Below are 20,667 nucleotides of genomic sequence, written 5' to 3' on the forward strand. Positions count from 1 at the left end.
GATAATAGGGAAGTCTACTCGCCCATAAAAGTAAATTCCCTCAACTCTAGTGCTAATACCAAGAGACTCACCTTTCTTAGTAAGCCCTTGGTTTATGTATCGAGGTAAAGTCTCCGAGAATAGGGAAGGTCACCCGCCCATACAAGTGGCTTCCTTCTACTCTGCTATCCACAAATAATTATCAGGGTACTTGTCTTCCTCAGCAAGCCCTCGAGTGGAGTAATCTACTTTATCATAAATACTTAATTAAAGTTACTCACAACCAATGCCAATCATCACACACAGAGTTCCACCTGTATATGCACACCACATTCAATCCACACCAGATATTTCATACAGTCTTCAATCATACCCACACAGGGTCCATAAACACACAGAATACAACGTCCACTCAGGACTCTCATCCATATAGAAAATATTTGTCCACACAGGACTGTCATACATACAACATACATGTCCACACAGGGCTGTCATATATACAGCATACATGCCCACACAGGACTGTCATACATACAGCATACATGTCCACACAAGACTGGTCCACACAGGACTAATCAAACCACACAGGTTACAAAACAAACACCTCGTTCAGGGTCAATAGGTAAACAACCTCCTCATACCACTGTCAATGTTTACCTCCCAATATAAACGCACATATAACGACCTCCTCATACCACTGCCAACGTTATATAACGGATATACCAGGTACAATATAACGACTTCCTCATACTACTGCCAATGCTATATCGCAATTTACATGAACCACAACACAAATCAACAGCAAAACCAATCACTCAACACATCCACAACTCTACCACAGTATACACAACATTAGTAACCGCAACCCACCAGTATATTCAACCAAGCAGAAATCACAGCCAAACAATACTCACAATCACCATAAATTAGCACTCCACAATACTCGCAACTCTTTAATTTTCAAAACTATTTTCATGTCCCACAATTTTTCCCAATATATTATATATTTAAAAATAGTATTTTCAATACCAACATGGTTCAGAAAATTATACCTAAATATGTAGAACTTATACCCAAAATTAATCAATTTAAATTAATAAAAATGCTGTTATAAAGTAATTCCCTTTACCCCCTCCTTGAAATTCCTGCCTAAAATCAACAAAACGAGATCATGTATTCCAAAAATTCCAACTTACTTAAATCTTAGAAAAATACCCATATAATACATTCTAGGCTCCAAATAACAATATTTGTTAAGGAAACTCCAAAATAACTCACTTATCCTGATTTTGGGATGTTTCCCAAACTTCTCAAATCAAAAATATGCTCCGCCTATATTGTAAAGAATCTTCCCAAGAGTCTCGTGGTAGCTTCTGATCGTCGAACCGAGTTAAATCCGGCCCGGAATCAAAGAGAGAAGGCAGAGAAGTCATGGATAGAGAGAGAAGCAGAAGAAAAATAAAATCCTCCGCTGAAAATCTGATTTTCCCCTATTTATAAGCAACTTGCCACATGGCCTCATCGATGAGGCATCTTGACTCATCGACAAGCCCAAGAACACCACTCGTAGATGAGGCTGGGTGCTCATCGATGAAATTCAGAAAATGTAAGAACCTCTCTCGGTAAACCCTCATCAACGAGACATGTATACTCTGTAACAAGGCTTAGAAGGTTGCTCGTCGATGAGAAAATCCAATTCGTTGACGAGCGCTTGCTTATTACCCCTTTTAAATTTCTTTTCCCCTTTCTTTTATTTCCCCTTTTTCCTTTATTATCTTCCTTATTATTTTAAATAGTTAAGATTTTTCGGGTCGTTACAGATGGCTCCTTCTCACCAGTTGCCGGTAAAGGAAGTATTCGCATATTTGACTCTATAACTTTAAAATTTGTCCTACATGTTCCCAAGTTATCTTGCAACCTGTTATCCATTAGCTAGTTAACAAAAGACTCAAATTGTTCTGCTAAATTTGTTTCATCTCATTGTGTTTTTCAGGACTTGTCATCGGGGAAGACGATTGGCACTGCCAAGGCATTTGAGGGACTCACTACTTTGAGGAGGCAAGGTTGAGTGAACTATGTAATATTGCAATTTATGATTCCGCAACTATTTCTAGAGATAGTGAACTTTTGTTATGACATTCAAGGATGGGTAATCCCAATTTCCAATATTTAAAACGTTTGTTTCCTTCTATTTGTTCAAATAAAATGTCTTCTGATTTTCAATATGAAGTGTGTGAGCTTGCAAAAAACCACCATACTTCTTTTCCATTATCCATATACAAATCATCTTGCCCATTTATTATAATTCACAATGATTTTTGGGGTCCCTCACATTCCCTCAATCGCACCAATACAAAATGGTTAGTTACTTTTATTGATAACCATACTCGTCTTTGTTGGGTTTACTTGCTGAAAGACAAAACTGAAGTCTGCTCCATTTTCATCAATTTTCATTCCATGATTCATACACAGTTTGTAACGACCCCAACCCCTCACGTGGGTTCGGAGTGCTACTTTAGTGACGTCAGTGTACCTGATACCTTATGCATCAAATATAAAACACACATACACAGCGAAAAATAAAATATAAAATTCTCAAATTACATTACTAGAGTTCTAACTATCTTTCTACACAAATATATCCATTTTCACATAACTACATCCCATAAAACTAAACAAAAATAAAATCTCTATCTACACACTCCCTACATAAAATTTACACCACTAGCCCGCTAGACCCGATCTCTACGATTTCCTGAAAAGATAGTTTGTAAAGTAGGGGTGAGGCACAGCTCAGTTAGGGAAAGACTAAGTTAATGTCAGTGTGTGACCAACATGCATTTAGTGTACTGAAAATAACCAGTTCACTAAATAGATAAACACATTTATGAAAACATTATTAATTTACACTCACACACACAATTAGCCAAGGATAGGGAAAATTATCCTCCCATACAAGTAGCTTCCCTCTACTCTAGTACCATTACTGCTATCAGGGCACTCACCCTTCTTAGTAAGCCCTTGAAGTTATCTTATTAATTAACCGTATTCATCTAAATTAATAGATATGCATATAGGACACTCCCTGTGACAAACACGTCATTTACATCCCCATAGCATGGATTGTGCGACCCGAAGGCTGGACTAATGTCCTGGGGGATCCACTTAGACAGTAGTCATCTATGCTCTCCGCTAACATACTCCGCGGGTACACGCAGCTCCAACTGCTAGTCCGATTGCCCTCACCCAAGGGTGTATTCACCTCACGTAGGCAAATCGGACAAGGCCACCCTACACCTCTCAGCACAGGTGTGGGCGCACACGGTCACATAACAAATCTCTAACAACGGTACCGTGCTCACAATACACTGGTCCCCAGGGTTCCTAAAGCATATCATGCAATTTAGATAATAGAAATCACCATTAAAACATTAATTCACATATATTTCCTATTATTCCAAAAACCTGGCCACCGACCACAAAAACACAATCTAGCATATAACCATCAATTAAAACTCAGTCCTCGGTCGTCAAATAATAATCCTAACCCTTGGCCAATCAAACAATACCCGGCCACTGGCCGTTAGTTCAAACCTCTGCATTTCATAAACAGTTCCAATATTTTCATAAGCATTTCCAGTATTTTTCACAACAATCCGAGTATTTCTCAAACAATTCAGTATTTCAAAATCCCAAATCTAGATATGCAATAATCCATACAAATTAAATCATCTGCCACACAATTTTCCTCATTTTAACATATCCATATAAATAAACAAACTTTACACCATCCATTTTATTCAAAAATACCATACCATATATCTTAGGTTTGTAAAATCCATTTCGAACGGTTGGTTTTCAAAATAGCCTTTAAATTCCCAAATGAATAAATAAATAAATAAATATATTAATTTAATTAGTTCAAATTAAATAAAATTCATAACTTAACTTAATCCCCTTACCTAATTCCTGAAAAAGCTCGCTAATACCCCGGTCTACGCCCCAGGCATTCAAAAATCCCTAAGCCATGAAATTCAAATTTCACCATATTATTCGTCACAATCCTTAGAGTAACTTTTCCTGAAATTCCCCTCGATTTTGAATCCCCTAAATAGCCTAATAAAAGCCTAAATTATCAAACTTACCCCCGATTTAGGATTGGTACCTCGGAACTCCAATCCGAAAACTCACTCCGACTAGATTGTAGAGAATCTCCCCACGAGTCTCCTAACAATTTTTGTTTGTTAATGAGGCTTATAGTTTAAGAGAAATTGAGGTAAGTTTGAGATTTGACCTTACCCCAAGAGATATGCCTACGCTGCTCCAACAACAGATCCGCTCCAGTAGAAATGTCGGTGGCGGCAAGTAGAGCCCAATAGTATTTCCAAATTTTTGATCGACCGAATAACAAAAACAAAATGGAGGAGAGTGGGAGAGAGAGAACGAGGAGATGGGGACGCTGAGAGACGCAGAAAGAAGCTTCTCTGCTTCTCTGATCTCAATCGTGAGACAAATCTCAAGATTGAATTCTTAGTTATCTATATAATATATATATTATTATAATATTATAATATTATATTATTATATTATTTAATTAATAATAAAATAAATTTATTAATTTTTTTAAAATTGTAATTTTAATTTTAATTGTCAATTTTAATTTTTTTAATAATAACTAATTAATTTTTTTAATAAATTTTTTATTTTTATTTTTATTTTTAGGATCACCACACAGTTCCAAACTCATATTCAAATTTTACGTACTAATAATGATATGAAATATTTTTATACTATTCTGGGAACTTATTTTTAAGAAAATGGGAATGTTCATAAGAGTTTCTTATATGGATACCCCTCAACAAAATGAGATTGTTGAACGAAAAAATAGACGTATACTTGAAGTAGCTCAGACATTAATATTCACTACCAACATGAAAAACTATTTTTGCGGAGATGTCATCTTAATAGTTATACATCTCATTAATCGAATGCGGAGTTGAGTACTTTCTTTTGCTACCCTATATTGAGTTAGTTATACCAACAGTCGCAAACCATTAACTATGTTTTATACTTCTCTTCAAAAATTTCAATAGTTCGACATTGTTATTAAGGTAAATTAAAGTTTATGATATGGAACTCAGTAAATATGAAATTTTTATTTAGAATCCTAGGTTGAGACTAAAGGAGAGATCAAATTTAAATTATTTTAGATGTTTTAATTCATATCGAGACAATTTAAAGTTAGGGAATTGATATGGAGTAGGTGTCATAGTTTGAGTAATAGTGGTTGATGCAGTTCAACCTGAAAAAAAAAAATGGTTTCAATATTAGGGGGGGTGGGGAAAAAGGAATAGAAGGCAAGATGGACACGTGGCCGATTTTTGTCGAGGCGCCATACGCTAGCGTGCAACAATAAGAGCGAGAGGCCGCTGTTGGCTTTCTCCATCTCCTCACTTGGCCTGCAAGAAAGCACATCCAGCGAAGCAAATCGTCCATGGCGCCTGAACCCGAAGACGAGATCAAGGACGAGAAAAACCCTCGTCCTCTCGACGAAGATGATATTGCTCTCCTTAAAACATACGTGCGTTCTTCTTCTTCTTTTCAAGCTTCTTGAACCCTAGTTTTGGTTGCGGCGCTATCTGTTTGATTTGTTTATGCTTTGTTTCGACTTGATCTTAGTGAATTTGTAGGCGTCTTGATGCAAAAATCTATTTCCTTGTTTTTTTTTGCCTTTCTGCTCTTTGCGACGCTCCTATCTCTTCTTTCTTGGTTGTTGAAGGGGATTTTTTTCCTTGGGATTTTTACTTTCAGAGGAATCTGAATGATAGGGAGGCTGCTGATAATTCTTTGTCATTGAGTTTGTTGGGTTTTTGTTTAATTCTTCTACTAGAATGGGATGCTAGGGTGTGGAGTTTGGATCTTTGCAGATTGTTTTAAGTCTTCTACTAGAATGGGCTGCTAGGGTGTGGAGTTTGGATCTTTGCAGATTGTTTTAAGTCTTCTATACTACCATGATCCAGTTTTCCAGTCGTTTCCTTTGGTCTGTTGTATTTGGTGAGCTAGGATTCCTTCCAAGTTTAAGGCCTTTGGTTGGCTGGCTGTCCTTCATCACTAACACCAACGATCTGATACATAGTAGGAGGCCATATGAAGCTTAATCTCAAAATATGTGCATGTTCTTTGGTAGTTGTGATCTGCATTTTCATCTCTTTTTGGCACTGTGGCTCGGAGCTTGTGGAGCAAAGCTGTTCGCTTATTTTGGATAAATTTTGGTTTGCTTCGGGACAGGATCATTTATCTTTCTTCTCTTTGAACTTTTGTGGCTTGTTGTTTCAGACGAATTGGCTTCTCATGCTTCAAGGGACTGGGCTGCTAGCCTGATTGGTTGATGTCTCTTATATTATTCCTTATATTTTTATTTTGTTTCATTTTGTCCTTGGAGGATACCCTGTCCTCCTGCTTTTAGTTCTCTTCTCTTCTCATTGTGTGTGTGTGTGTGTATATATTATATATTTCTGTCGAAACAAATTTTATAGCACTATGTCATTTGTTTTTTTTTTTTTGAAGACTTCTTCTTGTTTATGCAGGGCTTAGGACCTTATTCCACTAGCATAAAGAAAGTGGAGAAGGAAATTAAAGAAATGGCTAAGAAGGTCAATGATTTGTGTGGTATGTATCTTGGTCAAATAAATATGATTTGCAGAGTCAATTGATTATCTAAATTTGCTTTAGTATATTTCCATTATGTGAAATATTATCAGGACTCAGGAGTACTGTAAAAGGGTTATTTAAGATTTGTTACTTCTTTTATATGCTTTTATCTGTTTCAAGTTTCAACAACTAATTTGCATAGAAGGTATTTGTGGTTAATTTCCCTGGGTAATGCTGTATGATGGGAACTGGCGGTTTTAACAATGAATAAATTCATAGATGGAATTTTGCTAATACAGGTTGCATGATGGTAATCTATATGATAAGAATACTAAATGCTACGTACAACATAACTAGTTTGTATGAAATATAGATGCATACTGTGGTTATTTTGATAGTTCCTTAAAAATTGAGCCTAAAGCTTACTTAAAAAATTAATAGATTATTGTTTATGTTACTCATTGTGGGTGGAGGTTCGCTCTTAACTTTTTTCTTTGCCTCTTCAAAGAAGGATCTATCCCCAGGATTTAGAAATCCATCATGATCTATTAATGAGCCTTGTCAAAATAAAGGCGTAACATCCAAAACTTTGACATCTTTTTGTTGATCTTGACTACTCCATACCAGTGTCAGATCTAGAGTTCTTGTGATACTAGTGGATTTTAACAATGAATAAATTCATAGATAGGCAGAATTTTGCTGATACAGGTTGCATGATGGTAATCTATATGATGGGAATACTAAATGCTACATGCAACATAATTAGTTCGTATGAAATATAGATGCGTACTCTGGTTATTTTGATAGTTACTTAAAATTTTAGCATAAAACCTACTTTGAAAATTATTAGATTATTGTTTATGTTACCCATTGTATGTGGAGGTTCTTTCTTAACTTTTTTTAAGATCTATCCCCAGTATTTAGAAATCCATCATGATCTATAAATGAGCTTGTCAAAATAAAGGCGTAACATCCAAAACTCTGACATCTTTTTGTTGATCTTGACTTCTCCATACGAGTGTCAGATCTAGAGTTCTTGTGGTGGCATGTAGCTGGAGTTGTTTTGATTGTCTTATCTTGATTTTGTTGATTTACTAAGGATGTAAATTATTCTCGAAGTTTCTTCAGCCCCCGATGAAAAGGCAGAAGGTAAGCCATTTTGCTCTTGATGAGGCAAGGCTTAGGCCTCAGTGCCTTGAGGCGTAAGCCCTTAGGGAATTTAAATTTTTTTTAAGAACATATAAAAATATATTATATAGTATAAATAATAAAAAATTAATTAAATAAATTATGAAATTTTTTGTTATGTGGTCGCCTATACCACTTGATCCTTTAGAGGGCTGCTTATTCTTTTTGAGACTCAACCTTTGAGAGAATTGGTAGGACAGGAGGCTAAATAAGTGGAAAGGAGCTTTTTTCATGGTTGTATTTATCTCATCCATGCTTGTCTTCTTTTTATTCCCATCCCCTTATATTATCTATCCCTTTTTACAATCCTGGTAAGAGTTGCTTGGAAATTAGAGTAGTAGTTGATTTTTTGTTTTTGGGTGTTGAGCAGGATGGAGATCACTTGGTCGGCTGGACCATTGTGAGTAGGTCTAAAAGGGGGAGTTTGTGTCTAGGTAATTTGGTGTCTAAAAACATTTCTTTGGTGGGAAAGTGATTATGGAATTTCCCCTTAGAACCTGACTCTCTTTGGAGAAGGTTGTTTGTAGTAAATTGAGATTTTTTTACTTTTTACAAAATAGACGAGATGCTAATGCAGGGAATAATGTTACTTGCGTGATTTGTTATTATCGTTCTTTCTTTCCTAATGTTTGTTGTTAAGTGGGTAGTGGGGAGAGAATCCTGCTTTTGAGAGGATCATTGGCTTGGGGATGTGACTTTTGCTATTGTGTTCCCTCATCATTTTTGGTTATCTATTCTTTATGAGAATCCTATTGCCGCCTTTCTCATTTTGCAAGAGGATCGTTGATCATCGGATTTTCATTTTGTGAGGAATATCAGTGAAGGGAGGAGCTAATGAGCTTGCTTCTTTGACTATTGTGCTTGATTCTTTTTATGGCCAGTTGGGAAGTGAAAATGTGTTAGGAGTTTACATTCTTTTGGGGATTTCTTGTGCAAATATTTTGTTTTCTCATTTGGTTCATGACCTTGTTAGCCCTTTTGCCCAGGATTTTTTAATTTGGAAAGCTAAAATTCTTTCAAAGATCAATGCTTTTTGTTGGATTGTGATCCTTGAGAAATCAATACTAATGATTTGCTTTAGAAGTGAAGACCTAACAAGGGACTATCTCGCGGTGTTTGTGTCATTTGTTTTAGGAGTGAGGAAAACTTCTTTCACTTGTTTTTACATTGTCCCTTCTCATGGGTTTTATGGAATAACTTGTTTAGGATTTTTTTTTTGGTGAAAATTGGGTGTTTCTGCTTCTTTGGAGAGTTTTGGACTATTATGTTTAGGGGTTTCGGTAAATGGGAAGAGAGGAAAGTTTTCTGGCGCTGTACTGTTCTGGTTCTGGCTATTATTTGGTGTATTTGATCGGAAAGAAATGCTAGAATCCTTAAAGGTTTTGCCACTCCCAGTAGCATGCTTTGAAGCAGAGTGGTCTTTGTTGCGCCCCTTTAGTGCTTGGGGAATGCATTCTTTTGTTTTGTTTCGAAGACTTGTAGCTGGATTGGTTGCCTTCACTTCTTGTCTTGTTTTTACTTTCCTTTTGTTTTCCTTTTGTAATGGGAGGATATCTTGTTCTCCCTGGCTTTTCATTTCTTTGTTGTACTCCTTTCTTCCTTAATACAATTCTTGGTTTATAAAAAGAAAAAAAATCCGACACTTCAAATTCACATAACTCCGGCTATCTTCGCCTGTAAATTGCACGCCAGTCATGCCGCATGCGTCTTCGCAAGGAATAAAACTACTATTGGATTATCTTCCAAGCCAGTAAGAAGGAATAACGTACACAGCTTGAGAGAATGTAGAAGGTCCTACAGCATCGCTCATAACCCAAACTTCATAAATTCAGCTTTCATCTCGACTCTATCTCTAGTGCCTCTCAGCACATCATCTCAGAGAGAATTGAATAGAAAGGGCCTCATTAATGTTAGAATACGAGGCATAATCTTGCACATTAAGGGCTTTCTAAGAGCAGATAAAGTTTAAATGGATTTTCATGGTATCTAATATTACTTGTTATGTATAGAACTTCGTTAATTTCTTTTTCTGCGCCACTTTTTATAGGTAGTTAAATCTTTAAATCACTTTAAAAAAAAATTGTCTTTTGACCTTCTCCTTTTTTTTTTTTTTTTTAAGCCAAAGATGTGGAGAAACACATTTGGTCTCCCCTATGAAGCCCAAGTAGTAAGAGTAGGAGCATTGGAGCATTAGAGCTGTAATTTTAGAGGGTCTGGAGCCCCTATTTACTTTCATTGTGCAATGACAAACATATCTCTTGAAATATCATTAATTGATAAAATCTAAAAAACTAAAGTTTGGCGTGATGCTTAGCATGAGTGGTTTGTTTTATTTGCTTGTTCCTGTGTACAAACCCTGATGCTAGTGAAATGCTTTTTGGTAAACAAAATCATTGCAGTCAAAAGGAGGAGGATGGCCAATATGTGCTTTAAATTAAAAATCTGCACTTGAAAATATCAGGGTTATGAAGTCGAACAGAAATTATTGTCTTGTTTGATTTTGATTTTGATATTTTTTGGTAGTTTTCATGATCAATTTGGTTTTCTATCTGCTAGAGAGCCATTTAAAGTGAGTAGCCTAAAGATGGGGATGAGGACGACTAAAAAGGAAAAGGGAAAGTGGGGGGCAGGGTGACGGGGAATGGCTTGTCTCCTATCCAATTTTTTAAGAAGCATTTCAACCCATTATTTGATTTGATTTCTTGGAAACAAGCTGAGAGTGTGTAATGCATTTACAATCTTCTTTATCATGCATTATCTGGTTTATGGGTGTGTTATCCGGTTTTTCTATCCCCCTATTCATTGCTTGTCAAGAATTGCTGGGAAATTGATGTAGCTTTTTTGTTCTTAAATTATAATGCTTGCTCTCAATCTTTCAATAGGTATAAAGGAGTCTGACACAGGCTTAGCAGCACCCAGCCAGTGGGATCTTGTTTCTGACAAGCAAATGATGCAGGAGGAGCAGCCTCTTCAGGTTTGGTATTTCTAGAAGTCCTGAACAAATTTTCCACCTGGGTATTTGTTTATATTAAGCAATGACCTTTTTTGTCAACTAGGTAGCAAGATGCACAAAGATAATCAACCAAAATTCTGAAGATGCCAAATATGTAATAAATGTGAAGCAAATTGCTAAGGTACACTCTCTATTTGTGGTTCTACTGTTTGTATTTTATGTTGAACATTTTTTTAGCTTCCACGATATGTGTTAAACTTGCATTTTCTTTGGTTTTCTTTTGTTTGGAACTTACATATTTCTAAAAAAATTCCTTTTTATTTTTATTTTTATAAAAAATGCTGCGTTCCAAGAAAAGATTGTCGGCAGAAGCAATCAAGTGTGTGAAAATCTGTACCATTTAAAGGGAAAAAAAAGATGAAGAGAGATTCCATAGATTGACAATGTACATACAATTAAAATTAAATCCTCTAATAAATGCATAAGACTCTGTTTAGAAAAGAAAATGAGGAATTTCAGGCATAATATTTAGAAGATGCACAAGCTGTATGCAAAAGCGCAGTAATTGATTAGAAATCCATCAAGAAAATTAGGTGCTGTTGGGGGTGAAGTCTCTTTCCTTGAGCAAGGATTTTGGCATAGTCAGGTACATGGTTTTAAAATAAGGCAGCAATCGTTACGTAATGGTTTTTTGGATTCCCAATGCCGTTACACACCGCGAAATTGGTGGGAAAAAAATCACAGCTGTAGCTGTCATTATGGACTTGCGACCCCATTTACATAAAAGCCCCTACGGCCGTTACATAACCGCTATAGGACTGTTATGCCTAAAAAAATTATTTTATTATTTACTTTTTCTTCTCACTTTTGTTCTCCCCCCCCCCCCCCCTTTTTTTTTCATAAACCATTCTCAATATACTATCTAGTGAGAGGGGGAAAAGATTATAATAAGGATGATAATGATTCAAAATTTACTATTTTTTTAAATACTCACAAGAGATGCATTAATTAACAATTTGAAAATACTAATTTGTTAGGGAAATATTTTATTTTGATAATATTAGCAATTTGATTTTTATGTTCTATGTTTTTCAACTTCAACCCCTCGTTTCTTTTCTAGTTATTGTATATTTGTATTGTACATGTCCTATGTATCTAATAAATTGATGGAGTGTATAATGTATTTTGTTTTATTAATTAATTTATCACACATGAGCATTTATCAAGTATAAGAATAATGAGAAAGTATAAATACACACAAACGTAATTTTCCGATCAATGGTGGATTGAAACAAATGTTAATTTCTTGCCCTTATCCAACAACTTAGTTGAACTGAAGGATCCAAAATATACTAAAACTCTTTCTAAAAAGGGTTAAAAGTTTAAAACAACATGCAAATACTCTAATATGCACAAGGTTATGCTTGCTTGAAAAAAATTCACGGCCGTTACACCCGCTTCCCATTATGTAACATCCACTAGTCCTGCTTTCCATTACACCCGTTGCTGTTATGTTACACCATACGCTACAGCGATTTAAAACCATGGTCAAGTACCCAAATTTTCAGAAATGGAAATCCTGCTTATGTAATTCAGTCATTATACACTTTACATGTATAGATACTTCCTAATATTGTTGAGTTTGTGAAGACCAATCAAACCAGTCCAACTCTCTCTCCTTCTCTCTTTCTCTTTCCCTCCCTCTCTCTCATGCATGAAAAATCATGCAGCATGAGCATCATCAGCTTATGATTTGAACCTGGTGATTTTCACCAAGTGACTTGTATCAAGAACAACTTTTTACCTCTGTAAACTGTAATATCGCATTTGAATGCACTAAAAGCTGGAATGCTGCATGCCCTACCAAACATGCCAAATCGATTTGTGCGCAAAATGTTTTCTGTAATATTCTTACATTGACATAAATTAAGCATGAAATTTGTTTTTTGGATATAGATATAGAGACTTTTCTGCATCAAGACTGTCTGACCTTTCCCTCATTAATTGCAGTTTGTTGTTGGACTGGGTGACAAAGTTTCCCCAACTGATATAGAAGAAGGCATGCGGGTTGGGTAGGATTACCAATTACCATTTATTATTATTTTTTCTTGTGCAAGTTTTTTAGTTTTTTTTTTTTGTGGAAGGGTGAGGAAGCAATGTTTGTATGCTCTTCCTACAATGTCAATTGTCAAATATGTGCTCTCATTTCATTGTATCATTATGGTTTGTGTTAAGGCCATTCAAAATGAGGATCTATGTGGTTCTTTTTCTCCTATTAACTGTTAAAAGAGGTGAAGTACCTTTTATTAGAATTTGGTCATATTTGAGTACAGATTACGAGACAATACCTATTTGTCCATTTTTAAAAGTTTCCTCCTCTGTAAGGATCTAGCACTTTATCCTTTGCCTGGACATGTAAAAATGAGTATAATGGTGGAGTACTTGCAAGATCTTGTGAGTTGCAAAAAGTGCATGTTAAGTGCTAGGGAAATTGTATGAGATGGGTATAATAACCATGATAATCTACAGTGTGAAATGCTAGACAACCATGAAATCACTTGCCAACCAGTGGGTCTAGCCATCTAGGTAAGGGGCAATTCTAGAAAAGACAGAATGAGCAATGATTGCCTTTACACAAGGAGTTAGGTGGCACTAATTATGGGCAATGCAATGAAATGATTTTTTAAATGGCTTGTTCATATTATGTAAATACCAATATAATGTATCTGAGAGAAAAGATCAATATACTGTACTGGGGAGAGGGAGGGAGGGAGGGAGGGAGGGAAGGGGAGAGAGAGTATCTGTTTTTACGGAGCATCTTTTTTGATAATACTATAATAGAAGGAAGTGTATTAAGAGAGAAGAATAGCGGAATACAACCTCTTAAGTCATCGTCTGAACCTAGCCCCTGTCCTGCCACAATTGCACAGAATTCATTGTCCTCTGGAGATATAGGGTTGGTAAAATGCTGCCCCCTTTTGAGCCTATCTCCTGCCCCTTCCAAGTTAATGGGAGTCTGCGACATGAGAGACATCGTCTGAAGAGGATGAACCTGAATAACACAATATATGGGTTCATAATCCATCCAAAAAAAGAAATATGTTATCACTTGGAAGAACTATTGAACTCGCTTTCCTCATCCGATACGTCACTCCATCCTAATCTCCTGTGAGGGTAAGCCTCTACAACCTCAACCCCTAAAACACTCCCTGAATCAGCTGGATTGTCAACAAGCTTGAAATTCGCATTGCTGTTCCGTTTCAACATCCTTGCCCCCAAACCACTTCCTGAATCAGCTGGACTGTCCACAAGCATGAAACTTGCATTGCTATTCCACATCAGCTCAAAACTTTATTGCATCGCTCTCTGTAAGATAGTTGACTTAACAGAACGGAACCAGCCAAAAAAGTTCATAAGTGTCTTTGCTAACTTCAACTTGGAAGTTTTTTCTTCTGGTCAACCTGATTTGCTGCAGTGTTTTGGATCTCTGGTGATTTTGGTTTTCCAACCTTCTTAGCTATCTCCTGCTTGTTCGGAGTGGCAGCAGCACTAACCAAACCCCTGAGCGGAAGAAAGCTTCAGAGGATCTCTCACTGATTGATTCTCTTCAGAACCAGAATTGTCCTCCATTCATCGTCAATGTTCTGCCCGGGGCAGGAACACCACCAATATCATGAGGTGGAGCATCTCTCTGTCTCTTCAGAACCAGAATCTTCCTCCTTTCATCTTCCTTGAATTTTGGCAAGCTCTCAATTTGTGTAAAAACCATTTGAAATTCTTCTCATGAAATAACCTATTCAATCTTTCATGTGCAAATTACAAGCACGCACAAATCTCTTTTGCCATTGTAGCTGTTATCTTGATCCATTGCCTCTCCGTCTTACCCTTCTTCACCATAAGTAAATATGTTGTCTCAAACTCATAACTTGCTTATTTCATCCTTCCTAAAGACAGATTGAAAATCTTGGTCCAAATGGCTTTGTAAGGATCTACTTTGTTATATCTTTGGCAGTCCGTGGACAAGAGCAAAATGGAAGAAAAGAAGGTGAGAAAAGGGAAGAGAATGTGAGAGCAAGTGAGCCATCAACTGAAGAATAAGTGTTGTTGGAGCAAACTGGCAGATATGTGTTCCCCAAATCATAGTTGTTGAGCATGGATATGTGGAGATTGTAAATGCATGATATTACCATTCTTCCTAGATTATGAAATTAATCCACATTGAACTTATACATATACAATTATGAATTAACCTGTTACTTGACTTACGTTTGCACTCTTGCTGGATGTTAAAGTTGCAGAACACACTTAGGATTGGTCACATATATGGGTGTTTCTAACCATCCGGGTCCTAGGATGTTTTAGAGTCTTGTCTTGTTGGGCTTGAATCTGGGTTTGTTGAGTGGGGTCCTGACCCCATAGCCTTTTCCTTGGCTGCCATGTTCTGTTTGTGACATGCATTCCTTTTTCCTATCTCTCACCCAAACCATGTCTCTATATTCTATTGAGCTGGCAGTTATCACTTTCTCATAGATGGAGACACGGCATGGGATTTTCTTATTGGAGGATGACACCAACACCAGTTTCCCTCATCATGCTTTAGTGGGGGTTTTTGGGCAATGAAGCAATTGAACTCCCCCCCCTGGTCAGGGGGGTCTCCCTGTCTCTCTCTCTCTCTCTTTCTCACACACACACACACACACGCATGCGCGCACAAGCAGAAATTGCGCCAACTTTGGTTCATGCCTGAGCTTCTTGGAGACTGCCTGGTTCTCCTCGCTGGCCCTTTCTTGAACCTCCACTACTTGTATACAATACAAACTCTCCCCTTCCAATAACCTGCTCTGTACAGGTTGTTTTTCGTCTTCCTTTTATCCAGTTATTGTTAATAATCTGAATAAAGTTGAAGTTGCAACAAGGACAACATGAATACATAAAAAGAATGTTGGTCAAGGATTTGAGAAAATACATGATTACTTACAATTGATGGAGCTCCTGCATGGCTATGAATAACAAAATATAGTAAGTCCCAAAAATTAGAATTTTAGGCTTTGTTGATTTTAATCAACAAGGATCTTGCACAAAGTTCATACCATATTGTAATTGCATGAAGTTTTTTTCAAGTGGAAAATGATTGTGGAAATTGATTTTCATATTTTGAATTATCTTTTTAACAAGAATATTTAATGTGATTTTATTCATTAATTATAATTATATGGTGACACATGGCTTGAGATTTTTTAAGAGAGAGAGAGTAAACTTCTGTAGATTTAATTCTCTCTATTTCTTTTTCCTGAAGCGAATAACATAATAAATATAAAAAAATATAATTCTCATATCAATTAAACATATTTTGTGTTTGTCTTCAAATTTCAGTAAAGAGTCTGAGAAATTGTAAATGAAAGAAAGATTTTTGAGATCTATGAATATGATTGGCTCCACAACTGCACACTACTTTCATTTTAGTAATTGCTTACTTTTTTTTCCTAAAATGTTTGTATAAGTTTATATACACACAAACAACTTAGAATACCCAGATGAGCCCTCTTTCATGTTAGTGTATCGCTATAGCACAGATTTGCATCACTGGAGAAAGTAGGTGATGGTCTTGTATGCTCGTGAGGGAGAAACTAATCTCTCTTCCAAATATTTGTTTATGTGAAGTTTTGGAAAGAGTCAAAAAGATAATTGTGAAGAAATATGTATTTGAGTAACTGACTGGTTATTTTTGTTGCTTTAGTTCCTTGTTCTGGTTTAAACCCGACATTCTTCGGGAGATATTTTATTCTCACTCCTTATAAATTCTTTCCCTATCAATGAAATTTCTATTGTTATAAAAAAAAAAAGGTTTTTTGAGTATCTTTTTCTTTCCTCTTATAGTTTAAAAGATTTTATGTTGTGTATCTATGTATTTTATTGCCTATTGTAGTTATAAATCTTTTATTATTCATGTAAAAAGATCTTGAGATAAATGCTATGGTTATGTTTATTTTATGCTTTGAAAACCTCTTAAGGGCATTCTTTACACCTTACTTTGGTGTGCTGAATAATATTTAGTTGTCTGTATTCTTATGCTGATCGTTGTGTTGCTGTTGCAGGGTTGATCGAAATAAATATCAGATTCAAATTCCTTTGCCTCCAAAAATTGATCCCAGTGTCACTATGATGACAGTGGAAGAGAAGCCTGATGTGACATATAATGATGTCGGTGGATGCAAGGAGCAGATTGAAAAGATGCGAGAAGTGTGTGAAACATATATATATTATTTCCTTCTCTTTTTTCTCTTTCTCATGTTCTAATAGCTCATCCAAACGTTGATAGTTTCTATGATTTACTTAAATATTTATGAATTTGTAATTGGGGTTAGAGATGAGAATCAGACTATAATATGCATGTGTGAACCTTTTGATATGGGGCTTTTGTATGGCATTGAGACTATGATTTGTTGTAGGTTGTTGAGCTGCCCATGCTTCATCCAGAGAAATTTGTGAAGCTTGGAATTGATCCTCCCAAAGGTGTTCTCTGCTATGGTCCTCCTGGGACTGGTAAAACACTTCTGGCTAGAGCTGTGGCCAATAGAACTGATGCATGTTTTATCCGTGTTATTGGGAGTGAGCTAGTTCAGAAATATGTTGGTGAGGGGGCTCGGATGGTTCGTGAGCTATTTCAGGTTGCAAGCTGCCTTATGTCTAGTAATTGATCCTTTTTTTTCTTGAAAAAATGCTTTTGAGAATCATCCATCATCATGACATTGCTTTCTTCTGTCTCTTTCCCATTTTTTTTTTCTTTTTTCTTTTTTTCATTCCTCATAGATGGCACGCTCCAAAAAGGCTTGTATTGTGTTTTTTGATGAAGTGGATGCCATAGGCGGTGCACGCTTTGATGATGGTGTTGGTGGAGACAATGAGGTTCAGCGTACAATGCTTGAAATTGTGAATCAGCTTGATGGTTTTGATGCTCGTGGAAACATAAAAGTTCTAATGGCGACAAACAGGTTAAGATGACTACGCATTGTGTGCATTTGCAAAATCTTGTGGTTTCTATGACTCTTCCTTGACTTCATTTGCTCTTGAGGTGCTGTTTATATGCTGTCAGTTGCTATATAAATAATTTTAACCCGATCGAGGGCATTTTCCTCCTCTGACTTGGGAGCTATTAAATCCTTCCTCACTACCTCATTTTGGGTTATTTTAGGTCTTCTCCTACCTTTTTTATTATCATAAACAATAACTAACTCGTAAGTGTGCTACTAGACTTGCGCTTTAAATGCCCAAATCATTTAAGCCGCCCCTCCCTTATCTTGTCTTCAACCGGTTTATACCTAGTTTATTGTGCATATGTTCATTCCTTAATTTATCTTTTAACGTTTTACCACTCATCCACCTTAACATTCGTATTTTGGAAATTTTTACTTTTTGTACATGTTTCTTAGTTCAACATTTTGAACAAAAATATGTACTATAGATGATTGTATTGGGGAGTTTTATCCATGTTAAATGCGAACACTCATCAGACACTCTGGCCATTTGGAAGTGCCTGGAATCAATTTCTTAAACTTCTTACACTTGTACAATTCTCTTCTGAACACTTTATTGGCATAGTGGGTAAGTGGGGTATGAGTTTAGCACTTCATTCGTGTTTATTAATCAAAAACTAGTTGTAAGATGTAACCAAAACAACAATGATGGATTGTCTAAAAATTCAAAAGGGACTTGGCTATATATTTGATGATTTTTTGGAAGTAATAAGTAGAAGCGTGTGTGTGCATATGGTAAAGAGTATTGTGTCTGCATGTTTGCATTTCTTTATGCCTCTTTCCTATCTTCGCCTCCTTGCTTTGAAGCATGGTGCCTCTTGACTTCAGCTGCCATAAACAGACACGTGCACATACGCACACACATGCACTCCCACACTCGCACCAAATTGCCAGGTGGAGCCTTCAACCGCATGTTTCAATTTTGAGTTAAGAATGTTCATTTCTAGGGAATATTGAAGTTGTTTGTGCTTCTGCAGCTTGCTAACAATTGTTGTCTTTATCATTTTCCAGACCTGACACGCTAGACCCTGCACTTTTACGTCCTGGACGGTTAGATCGTAAGGTTGAGTTTGGCTTACCTGATTTGGAGAGCAGGGCACAAATATTTAAGATCCACACAAGAACAATGAACTGCGAGAGGGATATTCGGTTTGAGCTGTTGGCTCGCCTTTGTCCAAATTCCACTGGTAAAATATCTTCTGTCAGAATGATCAAACTGCAACAGCCGTTGGGGAAGAGTCCTCACATGACGTGCAATCTTGCTTTCAAAAAATAATTCTCGTGAATGCCTTCATTTTTCAGTTTTATTATAGCTTTTATTAAGATAAGAAGTTTATTCAAGCCCTCATTTGTTGACAATACTCATCACTCTTATGGCAAGAGGAGGTTCTCCTTTCTAGTACTACTAAATTTTGTGCACTGTGCTGCCACACGGGATGCAAACGAGTCTCTGTTTTCCATTCTGTTGACCTCTCAATTGTCCATCAGTTTTCGCTTTTCTGACATATAGGTTCTCTTTCAGGAGCTGACATAAGGAGTGTTTGCACTGAAGCTGGAATGTATGCCATTCGTGCTAGAAGGAAAACTGTGACAGAGAAGGACTTCCTTGATGCAGTTAACAAAGTCATCAAGGGATACCAGAAGTTCAGTGCCACGCCTAAGTACATGGTGTATAATTGAGGGATGGGGTGAAATTTTGAGTAAACTGACATTTCCAGAGAGGAAAGTGGTGAATCCAAGGTCATTTCATTGTCATAATTCTGTGGTTCGCTGTCTGGAATATGCAGCCTGCTTGGGTTAATCTCTCCCCTCCCTACTATACGGATTCATGAAGTTAAGATCACTTCTTATACTTCCATTATGTCCAAAAGTTATCGAGACAATTTATTAAATTCTTGGTTGCTAGTGTCTTTGGCTATTTGTGCTGGATGGGATTATTATAACATGCTGAAGATGAGCAGTCTTCCTGTTGTGCTGTTTGTGCATTTATGATGAATGAATCTGACTTATGGACTAATCATATTACTTTCTTGTTTGGTTATTCAGAATTCGTCACAATGATGCAGATTGGGTGTGTCTTGATGACATATATTTTTGATTTTATCCTTTTAAATTTCATTTTAAAACAATGTCTGATCACTAAGTTACTCAAATTTTTGCTTGGTTTGGGCTTTGTAAGAGCTTGAATTTATTGGCTCAATTAACTATGCAAAAAAAAGTTTCATTTTGGTTTTTTATGAAACAAGCTCGAACTTAAGGCTTCTCTCTTAATAAAATATGAAGGCCTGAACAAAGCTTAGCTTGATTTGACTCGCAATATTGTCTGTTATAATTTTTTCCAAGTTCCTCATATTTAATGTTCAATTTTTTCAAAAACATTTAACTATTGATGACAAGCGTTTATAGTTTACTAGAATTTTGATATTTGATTTTTAATGCCAAATTCTTCTTATGCTATTGGTCCCTAAATGATAGCAATAAAAAATAGGAAAGGAATTTGAGAGTTCAAGAGAAATAATCTTTTCAAAAAGAATTTAAAGTCCTTTTTTAAATCACACGGTCATGTTTCATCAAACAAAAATAGTTCAAATAAATTGAAACCTTTACACACGAATAAAATTTATTTATATTGTGAAAGAAATGGTCACATACGATATTTTTATCCTTACAGAGGAGTTAGAGACAAAAAAGGGAAGTTGGAATGGGTTACTAAGAAAATCAACCTATTGGGAGTTAAGGAAGAATGAGTACCTAAATAACCTAAACAAGTTACCTAGTCTTATTAAACTTGCCTTCCTTAGAACCTAGGATTAGGAAATAGGGTTTAAGTAGATTTAACCACACCTAGGTAAAAAATAGAAA

At 36.2% G+C, this 20,667-nt stretch overlaps 1 protein-coding gene across 1 annotated transcript; it reads left to right on the forward strand.

The window, feature by feature from the left end:
• The first annotated feature begins 5,309 nt into the window (after nt 1–5,309).
• LOC131167782 (26S proteasome regulatory subunit 7) lies at nt 5,310–19,822 on the forward strand. The gene is made up of 10 exons (XM_058126667.1): nt 5,310–5,560; nt 6,567–6,648; nt 10,701–10,792; nt 10,875–10,952; nt 12,782–12,843; nt 16,867–17,011; nt 17,221–17,439; nt 17,582–17,763; nt 18,817–18,992; nt 19,328–19,822. The coding sequence occupies exons 1-10, from the start codon at nt 5,474–5,476 to the stop codon at nt 19,483–19,485; spliced, it is 1,281 nt and encodes a 426-aa protein (XP_057982650.1). The 5' UTR covers nt 5,310–5,473; the 3' UTR covers nt 19,486–19,822.
• Nucleotides 19,823–20,667: the final 845 nt, after the last annotated feature.

The sequence above is a fragment of the Malania oleifera genome, chromosome 1, assembly GCF_029873635.1.
Source record: "Malania oleifera isolate guangnan ecotype guangnan chromosome 1, ASM2987363v1, whole genome shotgun sequence".
NCBI lineage: Eukaryota > Viridiplantae > Streptophyta > Magnoliopsida > Santalales > Ximeniaceae > Malania > Malania oleifera.